The following is a 12239-nucleotide window of genomic DNA, read 5'->3' as shown; positions in this document are numbered from 1 at the left end:
GCCGCTTCATTCACACCCGGGGTGTTTCTGTAAGGGCGATAACCATAGGTTGAAAGCCCCAGTGGACAGACTGGGTGCCAGAGCTGCTCTGGACTCTGAATTATCGTGCTGGCTCTGAGGTTATGAAAACCGGCTGAAATACTATGAAAACACATCACGGAAATCAAACCATATGGAGTGGACTATGGGAGAATGTGACCTCCACGTTCCCTGGCGGGAATAGCGATGACAATGGAGGAAGGCTCTCCAGGCTCATGCTCTGCTCAAGCAACCGTGGAGCTTCATTTGAAGCAGGAATGCAGGCGTCCACATGCCCGAAACTCCGTCCATGCTCTTGGTGTGGCCTCGCCCCAGGCTTTATAAGTATGTGAGTCGGTTACAGGGCAGGAGGAAAACAAATATCAAATGTGCAGAACACTGCCATCCAAAGAGACGCCACTTCCCCTCGGGACAGCTATTTCCAGGTCAGTACTCGCCCGACCATCTGTTAAAAATAATGTTTTTGTAGCACTCGGTAGGCAGAGGCAGGTGGCTCTCCCAAGTTCAAAAAATCAAATACACACACACACACACACACACACACACAAGTATTCTCAATGTGCCTATTTATTGACATATAATCATAGTACCATATACCCATATAGAATATAATTATTTTCTAATCATAACAATCAATTTTTCATTGTTAAAGGCAATATTTTAAAATAGTAACAACCATCTATTATGTACCGTTAGTCCCATGCCGGGCACTGTTCTGAGTGACCAAGTCTTGAGAAGAACAAAGACTTCCTGTTGTGATTAGCTAATGTGTCAGTAGCAGCGAGTGCAAGCGCGAATCCCCGCCCTCTCCTGGCTTGCTTCAGCCCTCAGCAGTATCTGACTGTTATCAGATGTGGCAGATTGTCCTTACTGGGAACAGGCCATCGTTGGCATGGGCTTGATTGCTTGTGTTTTCTGTTACCTGTTTCCCGCAGAAAAACTTTTAACTCTGAGGAATAATTCAGCTTAAATTTCGGTAATATCATCCACCACACCACACCGTTTAGTTGAGGACACAGGGGCCCAGCAATGAAACGCATTGTACCAAGGCGCAGGGATGTTTGTGGGCGCCACGGGGCTGTCCCACGTCCTGCCACACGAGGGCGCCAGTGTTAAGCGTCTGAGAGTAGGAGTGCTGGAGTGTTTCCTCCCTGCACTGCCTGTTTGCTGTGACTTCCCTTCTGTACTCCCTGAGGAGAGCATCCTGGGGGAGAGTAGGGGTGAATCAGATACTTCTGGAACTCTGAGTGAGTGAAAAGGCACAGCCTGCCTTTCTCTGAGCTGTGTAAACAAAGCCCAGCACATCCCGGGTTCTCACGTGCTTCCTGCTGTGAAGTCCGGACGTCTGCGGGCAGCACAGGAAGTGTTTGCGGTTGTGTCTGAGTCCTCCCTCCCTTTGTCAGCACCTCAGGGAGGTGGACCCCTCCTGGCATCTTTGTGGTTGTGTGTGTGTGTGTGTGTGTGTGTGTGTATTCACCAGGATGTCAGCGCACGTGACGAGGGCACGTGGAGGGCTTCCGTTGTGCCATGCCCCAATCATGCCCCATCAGAGTGTGCAGTCTGCTTCTGTCTGAAACTACCCCAGCTTCCTGTTCGGTGGATAGTTTCGTTTAGGGTCTTCTTTTTGTTTAAAGAACCAAGGACACTTTTAAGCTAAGGCCCACTAAGTTCTAACTTTACACATGAATAGAGGAGAGAAACATTTTGTTTTTGGCTTATGGAGACTGGGTTTCTCTGTGTAGCCCTGGCTGTCCTGGAACTCTGTAGCTCAGGCTGGCCTTGAACTCAGAGATCCACCTGCCTCTGCCTCCTGAGCACTGGGATTAAAGGTGTGCACCACTATGCCTGGTAATAATCAATATTAGTAAAAGTTGGTGTCCAAGCACTTTTGAGAAAAGAGCATGACTTTGGGCCTAAAAGGGAACTGTGAACCGTTTGTTGCCTCCTGGAATCTTCCATTACGAGTGTGGAGAGTCCAACCCCAGGCCACTCACATTGCTTTACCATGGAGCCAGACCCCACTCTTTTCCTAAGAAGAAAGGTGTGGTTGTGTATGCCTATATAAGTTGCATAGCAGATTGTTGCTGATCCGTGAAATAACTTAGTATATAACTGAAATTGTTTGTTTTTAAAATATTTCACTTATTTAATATTTCACTTAGTTTACTTTCACTAATATTTTTCATGAGGCCTAAGTGATTTTTACCAGATACCACCATTTCATGTCGGGAAAGGGCTTCATTCTGTTTGTCTTGGTAAAGTGAGGTTGATTCCAGCCTATCTCTGACAAAAACAGGCGAGGCATGTGTTAAAATGGAATGTTAAGACAGCCTCTCAAGAGCATGTAAATCAGCATGGGTTTTCAGGTGTAAAACTTGTATGTTGGTCTCAGGAACATTTTCACATGCTACCAAGAAAGCAGTGCAAGACCACTGGCCAAGCAACTGACCCTCAGGGGAGAGTCCAGGACAAGTGCCATTGCTACTAAACAGGAAACAACTTGAAATAACACAAGTCACGCTGACCTGTAAAGTTAGCTGAGTAGTAAGCAGTCACACAGAGTTGTCGAGTTGTCGGGTAACAGGGAGTTTGCAGATCCAGGTTGAAATCCTACCTCTGCAGCACAGCAGCAGCATTGCTGGAACAGCCTGTGTCCCAGTGTCAACCCTGGTGAAAAAGAGTGGCCACGTTACGGTGGCCTTAGCGAGATTAACTGAGGCTCCAGTGTGTGTGTTCCTGTCTCTATTTGATAGAATTCTTTTTAGGGTGCAGATTCCTAGCTGGAATCCTATCTTCACAATACAGCTTAAGTGACACCACCCCCACGAATGGCCTTTTGGGACTCTTGGGGTTAAAGGCCGAAACCCTTCGAGTATACAGTAGGACTCATGCAGTGGCAGTGGCCTTGCTCTCCTACCCTCCTGAGTCACATGACTAGTGTGGCTTCCTCTTACCTGTGTGCTTCCTGCCACAGTCGCTGCACTTTGCTCTCATCTGGCTTGCGTTCCACTCCCCATCTTACCCGTGACCTTCTCTGCCGCTCTCAGCCTAGGCCTCAGTACCAGGAACCTCTTCCTGTACCGCTCAGCTCCTGTTGATGCCGCTTTTAACCAATCTTTTATCGCAACTGCCCTCCGTAGTGCCTGCTACGTACATCTCGCCCCTGTGTGTTTGTGTTCTAGGGGCTTCCTGATCCGCCTACTCCCTCATCTCAGCCTTCCTGTGCTTGGCCTGCCGGTGTCTGTCACCGTGCCTGGAGGTGCTCATCTTGAAAGCCACCAGCAGGGGGAGCAGAGATGGCGGGGTGGGGTTACAGTGTTGTGCGAGCGTGGAGTCCTGAGTTCGGATCACCAGCTCCCACGTAAAAGGTGTGCCTGGCGCCGTGTGCCTGCAACGCCAGGAGCAGAGGGGGGCGGGGTGGGACCTTCTGCTCGGCCGGGTTAGCTATAAAACCAGCTCTACCTTCCTGCAAGCTTCAGGCTCAGTGAGAAGCCCAGTCTCCGAAACTACAAGAGCTGGCTCAGCACTTCCGAGTGCAGATATAGAACCCAAGTTTGGTTCCCAGCCCCCGATTCAGGTGCCTGACGATGTCTTGTTAAGTGCGAATCCGGAAGGATCTGACCTCTGGCCTCTGGGCATCGCCACTCATGCTACAGCCATAGACCTGTAATTTAAAATCAGTCTTTTAGAGAACGTTACGGTGGACATCCAACAGAAGGGACCCAGTGTCAGCTTGCAGGGTCGGTATGTGTGAGTTCACTCACATCCACGCGCGCGCGCACACACGCACACACACCCAAAGGCGAGGCGCACACACGGGGTGGGTGTGGAGGGCGCTGGCATGAACTAAATCCGTGATACGGGAGGGAACAGTCTGTTCGAGGATGACATCAGTTGGGGACTGAGGGAGAGGGAAGCGGGAAAGCAGACTGTGGCCAGCTGCAGATCGGGACTGCGTGGGCTTCAGGCTCAGGGGAGACGCAAGTCTTAGGAACCCGGGATGTGCAACAAGGAGGACGGGGCAGTCCCAGGGAAAGCGCACCGAAGGGGTAAAGGGTCTCTTTACTACTTGGGGAAAGGGCTTTCTCCAGGGCCCACCCTAGTCTGGGACTGCGGCTTTAGGAAGGTGAGAAGTGAGGTGTGAGGGCGGGCTCCTCCTGCAGGCCTCACCTTTTTCATGAGCTTCATCACAACCCCTAGGCGCCCGTTGGCAGTCACGTCCCCTCCTGCGGCGACCGGTTACTGGCTGGATGGAGCCCCAGTGGGCGGGAGGGCTGGGCCCGCTGCGTCCCTGGGTGTTGGTCGCCAGTGACTAACCCAAGGGCCCAGCTTTTCACCGGGTGTAATGACTCCATGGTTATCAGACGGAAGACAGACTTCCGACCTGACTTTCCTGTTGCCCCCTCTCTCTCCCTCCTCAGGAGTCCGAGGGCATCTCCTGCCACTACTGGTCTCTGTTTGACGGCCACGCGGGCTCGGGGGCCGCGGTGGTGGCGTCACGCCTGCTGCAGCACCACGTCACGCAGCAGCTGCAGGACATCGTGGAGATCCTCAAGAACTCGGCCATCCTGCCCCCGACCTGCCTCGGGGAGGAGCCGGAGGGCACGCCCGCCCACGGCAGGACCCTCACCCGCGCGGCCTCGCTGCGAGGGGGCGTGGGGGCCCCCGGCTCCCCCAGCACGCCGCCCACGCGCTTCTTCACCGAGAAGAAGATCCCGCACGAGTGTCTGGTCATCGGGGCCCTGGAGAGCGCCTTCAAGGAGATGGTAGGTCCCCGGGGCCACTCGGTGGCTCGAGCCGAAACCACATTGCGCCCGCACTTTTTTTTTTTTTTTTCTGCAACACAGCTTATTGGGTCAACCTAGTTGCAATGGGAGCACGGGCCGCTGTCCGTTTCACACGTGTGCAAAGTCCAGGCTTTCGGGAAACCGTGTTTAGTACGCACGAGTACCCTCCCTTTAAAAGTGGGCACAGACGCGGGGCAGGCATGATTAAGCCCGGCACTTGGAGGCAGAGGATCTCCAAATTTGAAGCCAGCCTGGTCTACAGGCCAAGTTCCAGGCCCGCTAAGGCTACACGGTGAAACCCTGTCTCAAAATAATGGGATGAAGCTGGGCGCGATGGCACGGGCCTTCAATCCCAGCACTCAGCACGCAGGGAGGCAGAGGCAGGCAGATGGATCTGAGTTTGAGACCAGCCTGGGCTACAGAGTGAGTCCAGAACAGCCAAAGCTACAAAGAGAAACCCTGTCTAGACATTTAGAAAAGAAAGTGGGGCGAGGGGAGGGGCTTGGTGGGTGGTGTCGTTCGCTGTGCTCAAAGAATAGTGATGGAGAACAGCAGTGGGGAGGGAGGAGGTCCGGTGGCAGGTTTCTCCTCCCCCCACCCAGCCCGGATTCCTCTGCTTCGCTGCCTGAGGCGGTCCAGTCAAGGTCCTGAGCGACCCCGGCGGCCCCTGTACCTGGGAGGAGGCCATGGATACTTCCTATCATATGACTTCCTTCCAACCTCGGCCTCACTTTCTCCTGAGGCCAGCGTTGAGGCTCCGAAGATTTTTCTCCCCAGAGCGGCAACCTGTGTGCGAGGGTGGAGAGTGGGAACCGCTGAAGGGTGTTTAGAACGACCTGCCTGGGGGGGGGGGGGGCGGCAGTCAGGAGGGCCCTTAGCACCTGAAGGGGAGAGTGGTGCAGGCCGTTCTGTAGGGGTGGCTGGCAAGGCCTCACCGGGAGTGAACCCTCTCAGGCCGGGACCTTAAGGCTTCGCGCTGGGTCCTAGTCGGGGAGAAAAGTGGACAGCAGCGAGTGTGGTTCCGGGTTTGTTGATGCAAACTGTTTCTTATAAATATATCAATGTATATAATATATAAATATAAATATATATTATAAATTATATTATATATTATATTATTATATATATTATATATTATAAATATATCACCTCAGGTTTCCCTGAGGTCCAGCCCATGCCTTTTTGGTCCGTTTTAATCTCTGAACACATATATTTACCCTTCGGTTAGTGAGGAGGAAAGGTGGGAAAGTTTGACTCCTTGTTGGTGAATATGTCCAGACACCAGTGGTGCACAGAACTCTGGACATTTAATGGCAACGGCGTGCCAGAGACCTCACGGAATCAGAAAATGGACTGGGGGCAGCGTGGGGATTTTAATTCCCTTCAGTGGTTGCTGGGGCTGCAGAACGCCTTTGCCTTGGAACTGCTGTATTCCCAATTCCGTCCACTAGAGGCCAGTGCCACATTGGTAACGGACCCCCTTGCTTGTCTCCGCTTTTCAGCTTCAGGCAGTTTCACTGCCTGAAACTTCTTGTGAAAAGTATGTGTGTGAATACGTACCTAAGATACGTCACTTGCGTGTAACTGATTCAGTCAACACACACTGGCTGAGAAACAACTCTCTGTCAAGCCCAAATGGGAGTGAAATAGAGAAAGTGAGGCATTCGACAAGTGAAATAAAAGGGGGGGGAGAGCAAGAGAGACAGAAGGAAAAGTCGGGAGAGCAGGCGCGTGCTCTGTAAGGGAGGCTGCCGAGACACTCCAGCTCTGCTCCCAGGAATGCTAAGCTGATTAGGGGGACAGTTATTCCACCCATCCCCTTAGCATGTGACTCTGGGGCTCGGCTCCTGCCCAGATGATTGATTGACGGGCCTGGCTGGATCTCCTCCGAAGGGAGTAGTGTGTAATATTCTCATCTTTGAAGCAGAGACGGAGATAGGTTTCCATCCCTTTGACCAGGAGGAATAAGGAAAAACAGAGCAGTTGTTTTATTCCTTTCCTGCTGTTCTCCAGGGAGAACAAAGGTGGCACCCATTCCTCTGTGGCCTTAAAAGCTGCTAATTCCTATAGCAACGTGCCACATACCACTTCCGATGGTGCTTTAAACCATGTCAAAGGAGGTAACAAAACGATGACAGCAGTCCAGCATAATTTGGAAATCCCAAGCCAGAACAAGGAGCACTGGTCTCTAGGGCACATGGGTGGTTTTCACAGAACACAGAGCCGCAGAAGGAAAAGGGGGCATCGCTTGACCCAAAGGCGGTGATGGCAGTTCCGGCAGAAGCTTCTGCTTCTCTGAGATGGGTCCTTTGCATCTTTAAACCCACCGTGTGAGGTGTGGGGACAGTGACCTCTGGCCACTCGTCCAACACTCAGTACCAAGGCTGTCGGGGACAGGGTTAGCTCCACAACTCCTTTGTTGTATCACATCTTGGATCTGATTTCTACCGGGGTGGCCGTGTAGCTGTCTCCTCCTATTTACATTGTGGAAAATTGTGGATACCTGCTCTGGCATTATCCATGCAATGGATATCCTTTAAGTGGAGAAAAGGCTCGAAATGTCATCACCCACTGTCTGGAAGCATGGGCTGCATGGGGTCGTCCCCTACAACTAAAAACAGATAATGGACCAGCATACACCGCTCAGAGCTTTATGAGTTTCTGTAAACAAATGGAGGTTCATCTTAATCATGGACTCCCTTATAATCCACAAGGACAAGGTATAGTGGAACGTGCTCACCGCACCCTTAAAGAATGTCTGCAAAAACAAAAAGGGGGAATAGGCCAAGGCCGAACCCCTAGAGAGAGACTATCACTTGCCTTATTTACTTTAAATTTTTTAATTCTGGATGTGGAAGGAAAATCCGCTGCTGATCGTCACATGTTGCACTCTCCTGCTAATAGAGGCTTTGTAAAATGGAAAGATGTCATCACTGGAGAGTGGCAGGGACCTGACCCAGTCTTAGCGTGGACGAGGGGGTTTGTTTGTGTGTTTCCACAGGACCGCCAGGACCCTGTGTGGGTGCCAGAACAATTGACGAGAAAAGTTCATCATGAAGATATTGCTGGCACTGATGAGTGTGATCTTTCGTTGGCTACAGGCTACAATGAATCATCTCAAGGAGTGGGCGGGCATTGGGGCGGTAGCGTGCCTTCTGGTGCTGACCTCCCTGGTGGGCCTGTGGGTTTTGTGTCGGATGAGGGTTACACACAATAGAGACAAGGCCATGATTATTCAAGCATTCACAGCAATTGAAGCTGGACAATCCCCTCAACCATGGCTTGCCGCCATGAAATTTTAAAGCGTCACGTTCAGGCTGCACGGCTGAGCACTGAACGTGAGGTTCACTGACTGCTGATAGTGATCTCATGGAGAGCATGTCTGATAGCATGCGGGTTTGTACCACCCTTCCCCAATCAATTCCCTCTCTGCCTCCCGCCTCCGAAAAAATGGTACTGGACGGGTTGGGCTCGGGTTGGGCTGAGAGGCCTGACGCAGAGTCCGTACAAGGTCCTGAGTTGGTTGCCGGAGATCAGACCTCTACTCTCACCTGTTTCGTTCTAAAACAAAAAGGGGGAACTGTGGAGAGCTGCGTGTGCCCCGCCCTAAAGGTGGCGCCGGTTTCCCCCTTCCGCCATCCGGACGGTGAGTGCTCTCGTGATAAACAACTCCTTATTGGCTGTGGTGTGTCTGATGATCTGCCGTCTACCTATCCGCACTTCCTATGTGGCTTCCTGGGATTGGTTGGCTCCAGGGTATTTATTACTGGGGAGGGCTCTCCCTGGGGTCAGAAGATAGCTCAAACCTTCCTGAATAAACTACATGGAGAAGAGTTTGTGTGCCGCGCCTTCCTTGCTGGTCGAGGTGGTCGCGACAGAAAATGAACGGTGATCTCCTAAAGGAATCTCGGAAACTTAGCCACAGAACTGACAGCATAGAAACTATGATAGTACCCTCAAAATAATATCCTGAAAGTTACTGTCACCTTATACAAAATCATTTTTCTATCCCAGCTTCTCCTGGGAATAGGTGTTTTGGGGATCCTCTGTCTCAAAGATTTTTTTTTTTTTTTTTGAAGTGCTAAATGCAACCTTTTTTTTAAAAAAATCTCCAATTTCATGGGTTCAAGTCCACTTGCCAACACTGATTTTCTAACAGTGCCTGGCTCGGTAGCTAAGCTGTTTCCTGGCCTGGGATGCCAGGTGTGGATGAGATAAATGTTCTGAGTCCTAGTTCTACATCCACCCTCTAAAAAGAATGTTTTTGCTGACTAGACAACGTTAAGACTACAGGGGAAGTTATTTCCACCACTGGGGTAGCTGTCAGGGAACCAAGCCAGCAGTGACCTATGCCAGCAGCTTACCACCCACAGGATTTGAGCTCAGGATAGAGCTAAGAGTATCTCAGAATCCTCACCTGCTTCCTTTCAGCGTTGTTGGGTAGCTAGCTGGACAGGTGTGCCTGGGCCTTTAAAGAGGGACTCCCTCCCTTGTGGCCAACTTTGGACCTCACCTGCCATTTCCTGGTAACCCTAGAAAGGGAAAAAACAAAATTGCAACAACTCCCACCCTGGTAGAATTTTAACTTATTATATAAAAATATGGAGGTGCCAGGGTTTTCTCGAGACCTATTAAATTACTTCGACTTGGCCAAAAGAATGGAATCTACCTCTGGCCCAGAGAGTCGACTTGACATCCTCCTCTGCTCAGAAAATTAGAGCATTGCATGCATTGCTCCTTCCCTTGGAATTACCCAGCCGGAAGTGCCAAACACCTGTCTCCCAGGAAATATGATCCACCTGAGGACATGCCAAGGCTATGGAAGGAATAATTATCCACCTAATTAAATTAACAGAAGCCCTTCCCTCAGTCCAGGGCCGTACGGAGGCTCCACGGTGCAGCCTGCCCACTCTTCCACCTCCTCCTCTCTTCCTCAAGTCTCACTGTATTTTCCCTGACACTCTGGGCTTCCTCACTCTTCTCTGAAGCTGACCTCCCCTTCTGCCATGCAGCTGTTTGCCAGCCTCCACAGCTGAACATCCTTGGATCCTAACTCAAGAAGGCATAGATCACCGTCTTCTGATCCCTCACCTGCCAAGATTTACAGCTTGCCGGCCCTGTTGTTCTTCTCTCAGTCTAAAAACAAATTGTCCTGGAGGTTCCTTCTTCGAGTCTGTTTCTACCTCCCTCATTGAGGAGACAAAGAACCCAAAAGGAAACCCCAGTGGTATGCAAGTGAGGTTTTTGCAACAAAGAATGTCCTAGAAGCTTTTCTAAGGGAGGGAAAAAAAAAAGCATTTGTGTTTTTTTTTTTTTAGATTTGTTTGTTTGTTTATGTGTATGGGTGTTTTGTCTGCATGTATGTCTGTGTTCCAATATGTGCAGTACCCCCCGTAAAAAGGCGTCAGCTCCCCTTGGAACTGGAGTCACAGACGGTTGAAAACAAACACCCCGTGGGTGCTGAAAAGTGAACCCCAGTCCTTTGGAAGGGCAGTCAGTGCTCTTAACCAAGGAGTCATCTCTTCAGCCCCAATGCTGGCAATATTTTAGCTTGTAAAATGACTATACATCTCTATTGCTGGCAGATGTTTCGGGGCGGGGGGGTGTCAAATAATAATGTAATAAAAGTGTGAGAATAAGAATCTGATTTATGATTTATGAATTCTAGATTTCAGTTAGTGTGTTCCTGATCAGTTTAAAGGGTAAGCTTCTTTATTTAAGCTTAGTTTTGTTTAGTCTTTATTTTTGCTGCAACAGGAAGGTCTTTTAGGAAGGGATGGGCCTGTAATTACACATTAGTCAGCAGGTGGCGATATTGGAAAGTCCTGGTTTTTTAATTTTTATTTTTTAATTTTTTTTTCCTCCTCTTGGAAACTCATTGCCTAGCTGGCAGATGGCCTTGTTCTCAGAATAAGCCAGGAAGAGACCAGATCCTAAGAGCATGCTGAAGCTTATTATTTGTGACTGACACTGTTAGCAGTGTGCTCAGAACCATATGATAACCCAGCCAGGTGTATTAAAACTGCTGGGCGCTGGCTCTCCTCTGACCAGCACTGCTTTCCTTTCTCAACCTGGGGTTGGTGAGCAACCAAGACTGGGCCTGGAGTTGCGTCATCTCTGAGACTTTCAAATCAGTACAGTCATTCTGGGTAATAAATATGTGTGTGTGTGTATATATATATATATATATATATATATATATTTCCCTACAATTCTTTCCTGTTGAGTGAGTGTTATTTCACACATGTCTCTGCGTCTTTTCTGTTCCCCCTCCAACAACAACAACAATAACAACAGAAAGATCAAATCAAGCTGCCTATCACAAGAATTGGCTCTGAGATGAACCTCACCCAAATGTGCCGTTTAAGCAATTGCAACTCGGAATAACTCATCTTTGCTCTGTAGAATGTTTCCTTGGATGGTGTCAGGACTGGGCTGAGCAGTCCATGAATCAGCTCAGTGGTCCTTTGGCATTTAGATGACACATGAAAGGAATGATAGCATGTAGATGTTCTGCTAGTAAGTTGTTGTAGATGACATTGCGATTTTTTTCTTTACCTAAAGTGTATAGCTTAGGCTAATTTTAAAGATTGAGGATTTTGAAAAGGAAAGGCAGCTAATTCCACAGTAAATGCATCTTATTGACTGCATTTATCTAAATGTTTAATCTCATAGTAGAAAAGCCACCCAGATGGCCTTTTAAATGTGCCTTTTAGTACAAAGATTTTCTGAATCTTCTGGAGAGGAGTAGGTGGTGTGTAGGAAAAAAAATAACTGTGCTATTTTGGCTTCTAGGGAGGAGGGGAAAGCAGCAATTATTTTTAGAATCTGTTCTAGTTGCACACAGCTTTAGAAGCTATGGGGAGTGTGTGTTCAAGTCAGCGAAGTGTTCAGGGGCATGAACTCTGCTGAAACATACCTTTCAAACCCCGTGATAGCGCTGGGGGAGAGCACACTTCTCACTACCGTGTGCACATGTGTGCTCCCTCACAGGCGTGTAGGAGGGCTGGTCAGATCCCGCATGTGGGAGCAGGGTTCCTTGGATTAAACAGTAGTTAGATTTGAGTCTGTTCTTTATAAGTATCATTGCTTATTCAGAGGGAGGTACTGAAAGAATGTTGAAATGTAAAAAAGGAGGAAGGAGCAAATTAAAGTGTGTGCGTGTGTGTAGTGTCTGTTAATTTATATTAAGGTATAAGCTCTTTAAACTAGCCAGAATGATCCCCAGCATTAAAAGTAAATATGAACTTTACCGTTGTAACCCAACAACTTACTGTTGAATGCTGTCTTGATCCTCCCGCAAGGATTAAATACTTTTGAAATTAGACATTCTTATGTAGAAGCCACGATAAAGAGTGCCCCCAGTTACAACCCAGAATAAACTTCCCTGCCCCATTCCCTAGGGATTCTTTG

At 49.3% G+C, this 12239-nt stretch overlaps 1 protein-coding gene across 2 annotated transcripts in view; it reads left to right on the top strand.

Annotated features, from left to right (window-relative positions):
• The window catches only part of Ppm1h (protein phosphatase, Mg2+/Mn2+ dependent 1H), a 253956-nt gene that overhangs the window by 115034 nt on the left and 126683 nt on the right, over positions 1-12239 (top strand). For both annotated transcript variants that reach the window (XM_021636507.2, XM_060371003.1), the window contains exon 3: positions 4461-4805. In XM_021636507.2, coding sequence (XP_021492182.1) covers positions 4461-4805 — 345 coding nt within the window. The remainder of the gene's footprint in view (positions 1-4460; positions 4806-12239) is intronic.

The sequence above is a fragment of the Meriones unguiculatus genome, chromosome 17, assembly GCF_030254825.1.
Source record: "Meriones unguiculatus strain TT.TT164.6M chromosome 17, Bangor_MerUng_6.1, whole genome shotgun sequence".
NCBI lineage: Eukaryota > Metazoa > Chordata > Mammalia > Rodentia > Muridae > Meriones > Meriones unguiculatus.
Note: the sequence above shows the minus strand (reverse complement) of the source record. Positions and strands in the feature narration are given on the sequence as shown.